The sequence below is a fragment of the Rhinatrema bivittatum genome, chromosome 3 (assembly GCF_901001135.1).
Source record: "Rhinatrema bivittatum chromosome 3, aRhiBiv1.1, whole genome shotgun sequence".
NCBI classification, from domain to species: Eukaryota; Metazoa; Chordata; class Amphibia; order Gymnophiona; family Rhinatrematidae; genus Rhinatrema; species Rhinatrema bivittatum.
In genome coordinates, this window is record NC_042617.1 from 33,120,148 (window position 1) to 33,136,210 (window position 16,063).

The window sequence follows — 16,063 nt, forward strand, 5'->3', positions numbered from 1 at the left end:
CCAAAAGCTTACAAGATCTGCTGATTTTGTTGCAGATTTGACAACGTAAATTGTTTCTCTATTGTTCAAGTTGCAAGGATGATGAAGCAAGCAGGGGCTGGAGACTCCGTCCAGCTGCTTTCAGGAGACACATAGGAGACAAAATAGAAAAAGAGTTTTTCTTTGGGAGGGGGCACTCAATAGGTTGGGAAGAAAGAGAGAGAGGGAGTCAGACAGAAGTTGGGTGGGATCAGAGCCCTCTTACGTACTCCCCCTCCCATAAACGTGCTCCACGCGCTGATTCTCTCATTACGTCACCGCTGGTGCCCGAAGCCCGTTCTGCGCGCGAGAGAGATCTCCGGCGTCGCGCGCCGCTGCTCCGAATTGTTGCTAACTCGACGTCTGGAAGGAGGCGGTGTGGAGATTGAGAGGGACAGGGGGGGAATAAAAGCGGTCTATATCAACGAGTTTTCCCAGCGTATATGTTGGTTTTTTTTTTCCCCCTTTAAATTAATTTCACCCAGGATGGTGAGGGAGCCTTTCCAATAGGTGGTGGTCTCCTTTTCCAGCCGTTAAATGCCGCCGCTGCCCGCCTGTTTCTCGGCTGTTTCCAGGCGTTGTGTTCGTGGAGGCGCGCGGTGTCTCGCGGCGGCGGCGCTGAGGAGAGCTCGTCCCTGAGCTGGGAAAAGCACCACGCCAGCCAAGGAGAGAGGGGGGAGGAGGAGGAGGAGGCGATCACGCAGGGAAGGAGAGGAGTCCACTTCCACCAGCAGCACCACCACCACCGGCCGGCACAATGAGGTAAGGTGTTCGTCGCCAAGGAGATGGGCTCGTTCAGCCTGCTATTTATTTTTAGTCCGCCTTTTCATTGAAGAGCTGGTATCTTACCCTCCCCCGCCCCCTCCGCGGTATTTTTACCCTCCTCCTCCTATGAGGCGGTTTCCGTTGTGGGGGGCGGAATCCTCAGTACCGGGGGGGGGGGGGAGAGACCTGGGAATCTGCCTCCTTTTGTGTCTCGTCCACCTTCTGTTGTAGTGTTGGGTTGTTGTTTTTGTTGGTGGTGGTGGTGGGGGGATTCTTTTTTAATTCAACTTTTGTGAGAAGAATGTTTTAAACAAAATTAGGCGTTTTTGTTTTCGGCTGTTCACGAATAAAAATAGGAATTGGGAATTAAAGTTTTTTGTTTTTTTTGTTTTGTTTAAAGCAAACGGAAAAATATGATGCTGGGTTACGATGGGAAGGTCTGTTGAGACAGAAGTCAATCACTTAAAGTGAAAGAGGAAAAAAAAATATATATATATATATGTGGTTTTACTTGGGAGATCGGCCTCGATCAAAGTGCTGTGACTTATTAGGAAAGTGACCATGGCTCTTAGCATCCTGTAAAGCGATCAAAAAGGAATCTCCTGTTTTGTTGCATTGCAGCAGCTGTGTCTTCCTAATGTGCAATCAATACAATAATAGAAGCAGCATTTTCTAAAACTAACTAAGAACAGTATGCGGGTTCTATTTTCTGTAGGGCAAAGACGAGAATGTTGTGCAGACGAGTCGATTTTCTTTTGTAGCCGTGCGTATGACAGTTTTGTGTGTGTTATGTCCATAACCACCACCTTGGTGCAAGGCTTCGTGAGAAACGTGGCTAGGTATGCTGCATACTGATATATTCTGGGGATGTGAGATCATGCATACAGGCCTTCACTATGAGGTTAAACAGTGTGTTGGCCAGGGTTGGAGGGGTGGTGAAGTAAATTTATCCCTTCCCTGAAGATAAGTTGCTGGATTTGTTGTGTCTTTGTATTAAAGATTAATGACTGACAGTTGTCAGATCCTTTAGAATGTAATACAATAAGATTCGCATGATAAAATCCACAGGTTTCTTTGCTGCAGCGGAATGTCAAGTCATTGGTATTCACCAGGAATTGGGAGTGCTTTCCATTTTGAACTTTATTTTAAAAGGTTGTTCTTGCCCAAGACCAAATATTAAACTTGCTGTTTTATCAAGTTTGTTACTTTTTTTCCTTTCCATTTTTTTTCTTAGCTATTTGTTTGGTTCTCTTTTTTACTTGAGTTTAATGGCATATGCAGGCAACCTAAAATGTAGTTCATTCTGTACTATTTTAACCCAGTGCAATTACATTATTTCCTTACTGAAGGGAGAATAAACTGGAAAGCCAGTCAGATGTACTAAGACGATCAACAAGGTGTGCTCAGTAGAGTGCACAGTTTTACCTGCAGTTGTGGGTAATTGTTATGACTAACGCAGCAAGGGGGTTTTGTGCACAAAAAATGTACGTGTAAAACTGCGTCTTGCTTAGCACCATTGCATGGAAGTGCCATACAAATGAAGGCATTAACTGTTACTCCTAATGCAGAGAGAGGAACGTTGGCTTAACTTGTGTTTTCTTAGTGCTGAAAATTTTACTCCTGGTCAGAGGTGGAGTAAAGTTTCTAGCACTTGTCAAACTACGGGCAGAAGCTGGAGTTCAGGCACCAGGACCTATAATCAGGATATAAGTGCAGAAAACATACATTGTGTGTGTTCAGCGTGATTTCTGTGCATAAATATGACTTATATACACAAAAAATGGTCTCTGTACTGAAAAATCTTGTAGGCCACTGCAATACGATGTGGGGAAAATGGGCGCTCATGACAAGCACCCACTCTCCCAATGCGTGCTAATCGACCTCTCCGGGGCGCACAATTTAATATTTAAATCGGGTGCTGTGGTAAAAAGGAGGCGCTAGGGAAAATTGTGGGGCCCTAGCTCCTCCTCGGCAGCGGGTGCCCAGGAGATGGCTGTGAGAAAGTTAGGAAAACACTCACTTTTATGAGTGTCCATTTTTCCTAATCAGCTGCACAGCCACAGGTTAGGAAAATGGATGCTGGTTAATTGTGTCCATTTTCCTAACCTGACTGCTGACACTTTTTAAAATTTTTTTTTTAAGGATATCCTCCTTTTTGTTCCTCTGACTTAATATTACCATGATATTAAGTCAGAGAGTACAGAAAAGCAATATTTTCTGCTTTTTGGCCTTCTCCAAAATGTGCGTATGCGCACTTCTTCTTTTTTTTTTTTAAATTTTAATTTAGGGAGAATCGCTAATAACCTCGTCAACATGCATGTGATGAGTGCTATTAGTTTTGTGGGAGGTTGGACATGTGCTTTGGATTTGCTAATCCCCTTATAGAATAAGGGGTTGTGGATGCGTGTTCAAAACCTGCATTTGAACAGCACGTTTGACTGAGTGCACTGTATTGAATTGGCCTGTTAGTGTACAAAACATGAGTTTTGAGCACATAAAGTCAGACTACTGCTCCCCTGAGTTTAAAATATGCATTCATTTTGTGTTGTATATTTTATCTCAGGTTTGTGCACACACTTTCCTGTCGGCACACTTTTTTTTTTTTTTAATTCTCAGTGCATTAGAACAGCCGCCTACTGAATTGGGAGTTTAAAATAAATTGTGCACTGAATTTCAGCACAGTTTTAACCCTCACATTATTGCATCAGGCCCCTAAGTTAGAGTTGTTGCCTACAACTTTTCTAACTTTGTCTTTGATCTATCAGTGTAGAATTAAGATGCTGCCAGATTTTGTATTAGATGGTTATTAGTATTGGTTACTGTAATTGTTATGGCCACTGTATTTAATTGGTTGACAAATAACTTTTTTTTTTGTTTGTTTTTGTTTGTTTTTGTTTGGCAATCCAAAAAAGGCAAAACCCACCTTTTGCAGAGTCAAAAAACCCCCCCCACAAAAAAGGATGGGGGCCAAGCAGTCCAAACAGTACATCAGCACAATGGATGCTACCCATGTCTGTCAACAAAGTCAAGATGGTTCAGCTAAGACACTGCCCATAATACCCTTCTGATTGTCACTTACTGCTAATCATAAGACTCGATGGTGTTCATAAAACTCTGGTTCTCATAAGTGGTGTTCACATCTATATTTTTTGGTCTTCCCAAAGAATGATGTATTGTTGAAACATGGGATTTAATTCACTCTTTTGTGGGTAAAAGGGGCTTTCAGTTTAAGGATTGGTGTTTATATTTTGCAAATTATGAAAAGCTGAAATATTTGAGTCTTGTGATATTGTAGGGGTAAATGATTGAGCCATAAGGGTATAACGGGCAGTGTCTTAGCCGAGCCCTCCAAATGGTACTACACATGTGTCCTTGGGCATTCAGTTGACACATGTAGTACCATTTGTGTTGACCCACTATGTGTTATGGTTAGCTTAGCTCCATCCTAGTAGTTCCCTTTTTTTTTTTTTGTTTTGTTTACAATTCCTGCTGGTTTTCAAGAAGCTTAACTTCTTAAAGCCATTCCTACAGCCTATCCTTATTTATTATTTGTTTTTATATACCGACATTTGATCGAGATATCACATCGGTTTACATGTAACTGAACAGAAATAAGGCAGGAGCTGCTTATTTTACATTGTAACATTGAAACTTAAATGATAAATTAGGAAGATAAATGTACATAAAAACTTTGAAAGGTTAATTTACATAGTAATTTAGAGATAACATTTAACATGTGAGTTGGAGAATATAGAGAGAGGAAAGGGGTGGCATAGGGGATTAAATATGTACAGTTATTTTACAAGGGAAACCACGGGTGGTTGACAGTTGAAGATTTCATTTCTGAGCAGGGGTGGGGGCCTGTGGAAGGGCTAAGTTTCTGGTGGGAAGGCTTTTAGGAAGAACCAGGTTTTGAGGTGTTTTTTGAAGATTTGAGTAGAAGGTTCATTTCTAAGGAGGGGCAGGAGGGAGTTCTATAGCTTGGGGCCGGCTACTGAAATGGCTTGTTTTCGGCTAGAGGTGAGGTGCGCTTTTTTGGAGTTGGGGACGTTGAGGAGCCCAGAGTTCATAGACCTGAGGTTTCTGTATGGGGTGTATGTGGGAGTAAGGCAGAGTTTAACCAGTCCATCTTATTATTGTTCATTTTGTTATGGATGAGGGTTAGGGTTTTATATTGGATTCTTTGGCTGATGGGTAGCCAATGTAGTTCTTTGAGGGTGGGGGTGATGTGGTCGCATTTTTTTGATGTTTGTGATGGATCTAGTGGCGGCGTTTTGTAGTACCTATAGTGGTCTGATGGTAGCTTCGGGGAGGCCAAGGAGTAGAGTATTGCAGTAGTCGAGTTTGGAAAAGAGTATTGTTTGGAGTACGGTTCGGTAGTCTTGGGCGTGAAGGAGGGGTCTGAATTTTTTCAGGGTTTGCAGTTTAAAGAATCTGTCTTTGATCATTGCGGAGATGTGATGTTTGAAGTTTAACTCGTTATTGATGGTTACTCCTAGGTTGGAGCCATGCATTTTCATTTACATAACATAATATAGCATAGCAGTGATGGTAGAAAAGGACCAAATGGTCCATCCAGTCTGCCCAGCAAGTTTCTTATGGTAGTAACTGCCACCCAGTGCAGATTAACCCCAAGCCTTATATTAAGGGTAGCAACTGACAAACCTGTTACAAAATTTTACAGATTGAGCAGCCTTCATGATTTACAGTGCTACTTGAACATTCTTTGTTTTTTTGGACTTGTCTGTAGAAGCAGTCCTGTGTTTTATTCCTACTGTCTGCATATCAGTATTCTGAACCATAAAAGTCGGGCCCTAGCATTAGCTGTTGTCTGAATCTAATTTCCCTTTTTCCCCCTGCCATCTAAGCAGAGAGTGATGTTGCAGTTGTCGCAACAGGATAATTGATTAAGGGTGGTAATCCCCATGCCTTCTTGATAAGGATAGTAATTGCTGCTCAGTGCAGGTTACCCCCATGTACCCTTTTCTTCATTTCCAATCTCTGTCTTTAGGATCCACAGTGTTTATCCCATGCTCTTTTGAATTCATTTATTGTTTTAGTCCTCACCACCTCTTCTAGAAGGGCATTCCAGAATCCACAACCCTCTCCATGAAAAAGTATTTCCTGATGTTGATTCTAAGTCACTGCTGCTGCCCCCCCCTCAAAAAAAAAATTTAATTTCATGACCCTTAATTCTCCAGTTTTCTTTCCACCAAAAATTTTGAAGATCGTGCATCATTAAAACCTTTCAAATATCTGAAGGTCTGTATCATATATCTCCCCTGCACTTTCTCTCTTCCAGGCTGTATATATATTTAGATCCTTCAGTCTCTCCTCATAAGTCTTCCGATACAGTCTTCACACTATTTTGGTTGCCCTTCTCTGAACTGCCTCCGTATAGTCCTTATCCTTTTTGAGATACAGGCTCTAGAACTGATCGCAGATGAGGCTTCACCAAGAACCTGTACCAAGGGCATTATCACCTCCTTTTAACTGCTGGTTATTCCTCTCTATGCAGCACAGCATTCTTCTGGCTTTAGCTATTGCCTTGTTGTATTTCTTTGCCGCTTTCAGATTGCCAGAAACTTACACCAAGGTCCTTCTCCCAGTCCATGCACATTAGCTGTTCATCCCCCATCATTTATTGCTATTAAGTAGGTGTTTCTACAGTAGCCACTCTCATGAATATTTGAATAAGCATCGTTTCTTACTTTGACCTTCCAACTCAATCTCTGTCCTTGGTACAAAAGAGTGACAGGGTATGCAATATAATTCAGACTTGTGGGAATCTGACAATTAGTTGTGTGAATGCTTCTGCTGTGGCCCCTGGAGCTGACACCCTATCAGCCATATTCAAATGCTCTATCCTCCGGAACCCCCGCTGAACGACCTCCTGCAGTCGATCTCCTGCTGGCGCCATTTTCCATACGGAAAACGATTCGCGGCAGGAGATCGTTTTCCGGACCCCCGCTGGACCCCCAGGGACTTTTGGCCAGCTTGGGGGGGCCTCCTGACCCCCAGAAGACTTGCCAAAAGTCCAGCGGGGGTCCGGAACGACCTGCAGTCGAATCGTGTTGGTCTATGGCCGCCGCCATTTTGCGCCGCCATTTTGAAAAATGGTGCCGGCTGAAGACAACACAATTCAATTGCAGGAGGCCGTTCCGGCCGCTGCCGTTCCGGACCGCCGCTGGACCCCCAGGTAATTTAAGGCATTTGGGGGGGTTCGGGAGGGTGGGGAATTTAAAGGGTCGGGGGTGGGTTTTAGGGGGTTTTAGTGTGCCGGTTTTCCTGCCCTCCCCCTTCCCCCTTCCCCCGATTTACGATTTTTTGACGATAAATCGGGGGAATTGGTATTGTATCGTGGCCCTAACGATTTTTGACGATTTAAAATATATCGGACGATATTTTAAATCGTCAAAAAACGATTCACATCCCTACTAACCACATCCTTTGGCAACAAATTCCAGAGTTTAATTGTGTGTTGAGTAAAAAAGAACTTTCTTCGATTAGTTTTAAATGTGCCCCATGCTAACTTCATGGAGTTCCCCCTAGTCTTTCTACTATCCGAAAGAGTAAATAACTGATTCACATCTACCCGTTCTAGACCTCTCATAATTTTAAACATCTCTATCATATCCCCCCTCAACCATCTCTTCTCCAAGCTGAAAAGTCCTAACCTCTCTAGTCTTTCCTCATAGGGGAGCTGTTCCATTCCCCTTATCATTTTGGTAGAGCAGGATATACCAAACTGTGAGTTGGGATCCTACAACCTTCAGTTGGGGTCTCAAGTGTCTCAGATGCCAGCATTCTGTAGGCAGCAGCATGACTAGTAAATGTCAGCATAGTGCCTACTGGCTCACAGGCCCTGCAGTGATCCTGCCCTTGCATGAATTTGTGGTAATAGGAAGCCCTGCATGAGAAGGGATTGGGGCCACTGCGGAACCTGCAAGTTTGCATTAGTTTGCATTTCACAGGACCTGTTTTGATGCTGCTGTCATTTGCAGATCACTGTTTGGGCTTAAGGCTAGCTGTGAAGTGAGGGAAGGGGTGAGTGTGCACAGGCTGCTGGAGATCTGGCATGGCTCTTATCTCCTCACTTACAGGTCAATACAGTAAAGTGCGGCCGCGGTTACCCTGCTCCTAACCCGCTTTCTACCCACTTTTCGGCCACGTTAGTCCAATCCGCGATACACTATCCCCTTTAATCTACTCTTACCGCGTCCTTAAATCACTGGGTAACCCCTCCCCCCCCCCCCCCCCCGCGGCATGTATATTGCATGTAAACGATCGAATTAGCTATTCCCTCCCATACAGTAACACGCGCCCCGACTATCGCTTTTTTACCCTGCCATTTTGCCACGCATTTAACCTGCTAACTTACCGCCTACCCTTACCCCTGCGTTAGAGGCAGGGGTAAGGGTAGGCGGCAAACTTTCCCCCAGCCCCCGCTCACCTGCCCTGGCCGCGTCCATGGGTGCTGGTCTCCGGGGCAGCCCCAGTCCTCTCCCCTCCTCCCGAAGCAACGAAAGCGGAAAAAATTGAAAAAGCGAAAAAAAAAATGGGCCGCTCAAGACGTGACGTCATGACGTTTGGCGTCACGGCATGTGACGTCACGTCTTGAGCGGCCAATTGCACGCACAGGGGCTGCTTTCGCCCGTGCGATGTGTCTATCTTCGCGGGCAGCTGGAGGCAAGGGAGGGGAGCCGCGGTCCCTCGTTGCCGATGTCCGTCTCCGGAGGGGGGCTGCAAAAAAAGTAAGTTGCTTCGTTGCTTTTCACTGCCAGTCCTCTCTCCCCTCCTCCCGAAGTAAGGCTGCTTTTCGCGCCTTGCTTCGGGAGGAGGGGAGAGAGGACTGGCAATCCCGAGCGTAGGATTGCCCGTCCTCTCTCTCCCATCTTTCTCTTGCTACTTTTTTTTTTTTCGCTTTTTCCACTTTCGTTGTTTGCTTCGGGAGGAGGGGAGAGAGGACTGGCCATCCCGAGCGTAGGAGAACCGTCCACTTCCTGGTACCTGTCATTTCAAATGTCAGATACCAGCGTGTCCGTGAAGCGTTAGGCCAGCGCACCCAGGATACGCTCTATACAGTAAAATGGGTTGCGCGGGCCTAACGCAGCTCTCCCTAACGCTAACGCTTCATGGACGCTTCTTAGACGCAGCTTGCATTTGCAAGCTATTTACATACAGTATCGAGCGGTAGGTGAGCTGGACTGTCTGTGCGGCAACCGTGGGTGCGCCCGGCACTAACGCAGCTCTCTCTACCGCTCCTTACTGTATCGGCCCGTTATTTATCAACAGAAAAATATTGCCCCCCTCATCAGCCTGCCCTCTCTTCTCACAAATTCATTCAACCTTGGCCTGGGGCACAAAGGAAAATGTTACTGAACTTAGCAAGGGGGATGTTTTAGAGAAGGGGCTGTTTCAAAGGTGGGATAAAATGCAGAAAGGGTTTGAGGGTTGACTCAGCTGTGGAGGGTGAAAGAGGGAATTAAAGAAGATTAGTCAGGGGATGTAAGAGTGGAGCTAAGGAGTGAGTGGTGGTCTGGAGGAGGATGTGAAAAGAGTTGGGGGGAGGAGGTGAGGCTGGGAGCTCACAGAGCATTGGAGTGTGGAGTGCATGACTAAGAATCGGTTGGCTTATAAGGAGGACTTGGGATGAGAAGATCAGCTGGGAGATGTGAAGAGGGTGAGGTTGCTGTGGTCTGGGGCATGTAAGAGTATCAAAGGGGTGAAGGTAGAGAGAGGATATGCTGGAGGAGAGAAGGTTAAGAGACGAAGTCCTCTAGAAGGTGTGGAGGTTGAGAGGATAAGTTAGAAAAGGTGAAGATTGCATTGTAGCTGATCCCCTCTCTGAGAGGGGGACTGCACCCCTGCTAATGTTGTTTTGGTTGTCCTTTGGGGTTATGTGAAACTTTTTTTTTAACTGTTTGTTTAATGCAAGGTGCATAACAGCATATGGGTGACAATCAGAAATACGCATTAACAGCAATATTATACAACATATATCTTCCTCCCATTCTCACAACTCAATTAAAATATTCATTGCAAATCAGTCCCCATACTATGTAACCATACAGTAACTGTACATTGTGATTAAAACCACTCCTATCTTTGCAGAAAATGTCTCAAGCAGGTCTGTTATCACAGAACTTATGCCATATTTTTCATATAACATCAAATTGTTTCAACAAAGACAATTTCTTTAAGTGCGATGTCATACATTTGCCGATCACAAGCCACCCAGTAATATTTAAGTCCATTGATTATATGCACCAGTCTTACTTTTTTTGTGTTTTAATTTATTTGTAGGACCTCCAAGTACACAGTGTATATAAATCACACACTGCTTTTACTCAAGTCCAACTTTATTGTATTATGCTAATTCCTCTTAAAAACTATACCCAAACTTCGGGAACGCCAACTTTTTTTAATTTAATTTTTCTGTATCAGAGGTCACTATGAGAGCAGTCTTAGTAAGCAACAATCTCGACCAAGAGAGCATAAAAAAATCTTCACACTTATCTCAGACTGCTGACCTCTGATACAGAAAAATTAAATAAAAAGTTGGAGTTCCTGAAGTTCTGGTATAGTTTTTACGAGGAATTAGCATAATAAAATAAAGTTGGACTTGAGTAAAAGCAGTGTGTGATTTATATACACTGTGTACTTGGAGGTCCTACAAATAAATTATATGCACCAGTCTTACTTTTGTTTTTTAATCAATGGATTTAAATATTACTGGGTGACTTGTGGTTGTTTGAATTGTGATTATCTATATAAGCTCCCAGATTACTTTAAGGACTGGGCATGGAGTTGGTGATTTTTGATACATTTGCTGATGCCAGAAATCAGGAGTCTGTGTTAATTTGTAGCACTGTATATCATCCTGCATGTAGCAGGTGTTCTACTAAAATTCTTTGAGCTGTAGGCAAAAAGTGATTTCCCCCCCCCCCCCCCATCTCCCAGTAGACACAGCCTTCCCAAGAATATCTGTAATTTTCCTACTGATAGCCTCCCAGAAAAAAAGCAACCTGGGGATACTGCTACAGTATACGAAGAGAAGTGCCTTCCTTGCTACAATCCCACTAACGGAGGATCCTGGAGAAAAGATATTTATAATACATTGTATTATAGATACCCTCTTTATCAAATGTACCATCAGTCACAGTCTCCTCTGACACAGATTTTGAGCCCTCTTCCATATGTCACCATTGCTTCTCATCTAGAGTCACTTGTATGTAGATTTCTCTGCCACTTGGAGATGCAAGCCAATGGGAGGTCCCGAGCTGTTAGGTCCCCCATTAAAGCCTTATAAAGCTTGGTAGTTGCTATCCTTAGAATATCCTCTTTTATAAACACTCTCTCATATTCATCAGGAGAAGTGGGTTGCCATCTGCTTATCTCCAGCAAAAGTAGTTCCTCCAATAATCATGCATGATATTCCGCTGACTCTTAGAGGCCATAGTCTAAGATCTGCAAATGTTCTATATTGAGTCCTCTTCTCTTCCCATAGCTGTCTGGCAAACTTCAGCCCAGCTTTCCACCAACTTACTGCTTCCACACAATAGGTATAAATTGAGGCGTGGATTACCCCTTAGTAAGGAGAGAGAGGACAGCACACATCCTCACACCCATACTTTTACATATCGCATGTCACACTCTCAATGCGTGGGCAATCATAGGCAATAACTTTGCAGCCCCTCGCATTTACCCAGCAGTAAAAGGCTGCTGTACTACCAGGCCAGGTCAGCTCCTTTACCATGCGGGATTCTAGCGAATATCAGGAAATCGGAGAAATCCCTATGTGGCCTCACCTTGCTGCCCAGTAATATTCCTGCATATTGGGAAGACCCATACCACTCAATTCCTTTGGCTTCCAAAAGGTTTTAAATTTTATATGGAGATACTTATTGCGCCAAATAAAATGTGACATCCCACTGAGTATAGCCAAAAAAGAAATCTGGAAGGTAAGAAGGGACATATTGAAACATACATAAGTTGAGGTAATTCATTCATCTTCAGAATTGCAATTCTTCCTGCTCATGATAGCAATCTGTCAGCCTATTCCTCAAGATCTTGTAAATTCTACTAAATACAGGGGCAAAATTAGTTCTATACAGAATGCTGAGATCCTTAGGCACAAAATTGCCCAAATATGTTAACTCGTCCTTGGCTCTTTTAAAAGTAGAAAAACAAGTGGGTATATCCCTATCCATTGCTATTTCTATAGCGAGCACTTCATATTTATTAAAGTTAACCTTGTTCTCGGAGAGTCGATCATACTTGGCCAGCATCTGCAAAAGTGTGGTTCCTGACCTTTTGGGATTAGACAGAAATAAAAGGACATTGTCAGCATATAAAGATATTACATGCTCTGACCCCTCTGTCATAAAACCCACCGCTTTAGGACAGGACAGGATCACCTCTGCTAATATTTCAATCACCAAATCAAATAGCAAGGGGGAGAGAAGACATCCCTGTTTTATACCACTTGAAATCAAAAAAGGATGGGAATGAAGTCTGTTGCAGAGTACAGAAGCCTTTGGATGATAATATAGAGCCTTCACCCAAGCACAGAACTGAGGTGGGGAACCCGAGTTTTGCCAATACTGAAAACAAAAATGGCCTCAGAGTCCTTATCAAAGGCCTTCTCTGCGTCCAGAGCAATCCCCAAGCACAAAAACATAAGATGTGCCATACTGGGTTAGACCAAAGGTCCATCAAGCTCAGTATCCTGTTTCCAACTGTGGGCCAATCCAAGTTGCAAGTACCCGTTACTTTATCTTTTATGGCCATGGTCAATATATTAAACAGCCTTCTAGTATTGTCTGTGGATAACCACCCTTTTATGAAACCAATCTGGTCAATTTGAGCAAATCTAGCATCAACTGCAGGTGCATTTGAAGGATTTTAGCCAATATTTTCACATCTGCATTTGAGAGACTGGTCGGCGTGAACCTGGCTCCGTGCTATCCTTTTCCTTTTGTATAAGAATATTTGCTTCCAGCAGATTATTTGCTGTTTCGGGCATGGCCTGCAAATAGGAAAAGATGTGAGATAAAGCAGGAGCTACCTCCAAAGAAAAACATTGATAGAAAACTATAGAGAACCCAACTGGCCAGGACATTTTCCACTGGGAGGAACCAACATTGCTTTACAAATCTCTGCATTTGTAATTGGGGTAGCAAGCTTCTCCATTTGCCTCTCAGTAAAAACAGGCAACTTAGCCTTATCTAAGTTGGCCTGAATTTCCTTAGCTGTATCCTCATTTCTAGCAGAGTATAAGTCTTCATAATATATTGCCTGAAAATATTTATTTCTATCAGCTGGTGAGTCAATGGACCCCTCCCATTACAAAGGGGGCAGAAGAAAAGGTCTTCAGCTTCTGCACCAACTGTATATAGAACTCCTGCTGTCCTGTATTTGGGCCATATACATTAACCAGGGTAAAGTGCTGTCCATATCATTCACTGTGGAGTGACAAACCTACCTTTAGTGGTGTTAAGGTACTTATAACAGTTAAAAGGGCAGTCTTTATGTATTAAAGCACATACCCCTCTAGTTTTGATATTATATGTGGAAGAGAACTCCTGTCCAACCCATTCTCTCACCAGTTTCCTGTGCTCAACATCTGACAAATGTTTCCTGCATAAATGCAATCATTCCCCCCGACTCTTCAAAAAATTGTTTTCTCTTGATAAGGGGTACTGATCACACACATTCAGGGTTATGATATTAGCCATCTTACTAGCTATATTGGCTACATTGCAGACTCCCTAAATGCACCCCATTGCACCATGCAACCTTTTAACTCCTTCCCCCCCCCCCCCAAAAAAAAAAACAAAAAACCCAACCCCCAAGAATCTCCTGTAGCTGCCAGGCGATGAGGGGGCATATTCCATTCCTGACTATTCCCCCCCCCCCCCCCCCCCCCCCCCCCATCAATGCTTATGTGAATTTTGAACTGGTAAAATGTGCTCACATTAGTTAAAAGTTTGGGGAGTCCTTTGGTAGAGAGATCAGGCTTTGTAATTCTGTGACCAGGGGTGGAAAAATAATTAGAAAACTTGGGCGCCAGATTTTTAAGTGCTAGGACAAACACTTTTTTTCTTGTTTTGTTGTTTTGAGATTTTGTTTAGTCTGTTAACTTTTTTTTTTTTTTTTAATTTTCTTCCATGTAGGCAGCCTGAGCCAAAAGCAATTTTTGGGCAATTGGGTAGCTGGGAATTTTCCATCCCTGGATGTGGCAATGTCCTTGACCCCTCCATTTACCCTGCAGTTCAGTTAGAACTTGCTTTTTCTGGGAGGGTTGTAGTATCTTGAGCCTTAATTCTCAGCTATCCAAGCTCTCTTTTTCTATTCAGCTTAGCTGAGGCAGCACAGACCATAGTTACTTCTGGAATCTAACACAAGCATGCTTTTATTTATTTTTTTTGAATAAACATTTTTATTTGTGAATAACTTATAACCAGTACAGGAAAATCAGATTGAAAATAAGTATCACAAACATGCTTTTAAAGGAAAAGTAGGTATTAACTGTTTCCTCCCTATTCTAGGCTGTCCTTAGCTGCATGAGGAACAGAAGATGAGTGTTGGAATTGAACTTAGATTTCCAGCACTATAGTAACAGTACTGCTTCTAAACAGCTGGGTCTGCTCTGTTAATTACTTTTTCAGTAGGAAACTTGAATTGGTATAATATTAGATGTTGAAATATCTTGGTAGATATATTGTGTATATATCACTCTAAACTTTTTTTTTTTTTTTAAATCGTTTCCCAGCTTTTGCTTTGCTAAGGACTGCCTAGCTATCTTTAAATTCTCTTGACTGGTTGTAGCACGGATGAATGGGAGGGACCTCCATCTATTTATTTATCCATCCATGGAAATTAGAGCAGAGATGGGGGGGAGGGGGGCATATTCCCTCCCCACTCACTCTTTAATCTCATAGGTCAGCCATACAGCTATTCCATGTCATTTTAAAAAGGTAACAAGCCAATTTTAAGAAACTTAAAAAAAACCAAACAAACTCTTCCCTTTCCTAGCTAGCCAAACATTGTCCCCATAAAAGAAAATACCACTTCCCTGACTTCCTTCACCCCTGATATCCAGCAACACTACTACAATTTGTACCTCTTGCCATTTGTACTTTTTTTTGTTTAGCTAGATCTCTAAGAGGGGAGCAGTTGCTGGATGTAAATGAGTTGGTGTGAGATTGCATCGGATGCTGTCGAGTCCCGCAGTGGCCCTCTCCCCATACTAGCTTCTAAACAGGAGGCAGGGTCTGTGAGCTGAGAATGTGATAACTGTCTTACCCAACTTGTTAATATTCATCTGCTCTCCTCCCAAAGATTGGCCTTGGGACCCAGCTGCAACTAGGGAAAATAATCTGCAGAGCAGGATAAAGGGTAAGGCTTAGGAAGAGTATCTGGTTGTGGTCCAGGGTGTTCTGCAGCATTATGCAACTGCAGAGCAGGTCTTTCTTCCTCCTTGTCATTCTGCAGTCATTATCACTTTGTGGACCAGTGGCTGAAAAACACTGGTATAGATAACTAAGAAATTCTTGTAGTATGTACTCTATTTCTAGTTGTCATTTTAAGTTGGGTTCCAAGCATACCCATAGGAGAAACTGGGCTGTGTGGCATTCACTTGATCCAAAAGTATACTAGCACAATGTTAAGCATATATAATTTAGAAGAGGTGGCTGTGTAGTATGACAGTTCATGAGATGATTGTTGCATAATCTTGCTGAAATAACTTAAGTACTTAAAAGCAGAACACAGATACTGTAACTATTATTCATCCAGTATTCAGTTACTTCTGGCAATGGTAACTTTTAAAAGACAAATCTAAGCTATACTGACTTTGTACACTATAACTTGGCATCCAGGTAATTTTGTGGGAATCTGGGGCATCATAAAGGAATGAGCACACTAGGGAAAATGTGCATTTCTACCAATTTATATGTAATCTATAAGAGTAAATCTTAGGTAAAGGGTTTCGTTACAATGATGGTGAGTTATGGAAGGGTTTCCCACCCCATCAGGTAGTGAGTGAGTTAGGTTTGTTTTCAATACAAGTCCCTTCGAATAAATTTGCACATCAATATGCAACATTAATGTGTTTTGACAAATATGAATGTAGGAATTTCCTACTCTCCTAGTACCATACTTGGCTGAAGAGCTGAATGAAGGCCTCTTTCCTATAGCCTAAATCATGGAAACCAGGTAGTTTAACTTTGGGAGTGCTGCAAAGGAAGCAGATCTGCTATTACCTGCCCCCGGG

The 16,063-nt window shown here is 43.0% G+C and overlaps 1 protein-coding gene across 5 annotated transcripts in view; it reads left to right on the plus strand.

Moving 5' to 3' along the window:
* Positions 1 to 235: 235 nt before the first annotated feature.
* ENAH (ENAH actin regulator) overlaps positions 236 to 16,063 on the plus strand; it is a 432,953-nt gene continuing 417,125 nt past the window's right edge. For 4 of the 5 annotated variants that reach the window (XM_029593081.1, XM_029593085.1, XM_029593082.1 and 1 more), the window contains exon 1: positions 1,558 to 1,622. In XM_029593081.1, the coding sequence (XP_029448941.1) occupies positions 1,573 to 1,622 (50 nt within the window). In that variant the 5' untranslated portion in view covers positions 1,558 to 1,572. Of the gene's footprint in view, positions 781 to 1,557; positions 1,623 to 16,063 lie in introns of those variants that run through there. The other variant, XM_029593080.1, reaches the window with a different exon arrangement.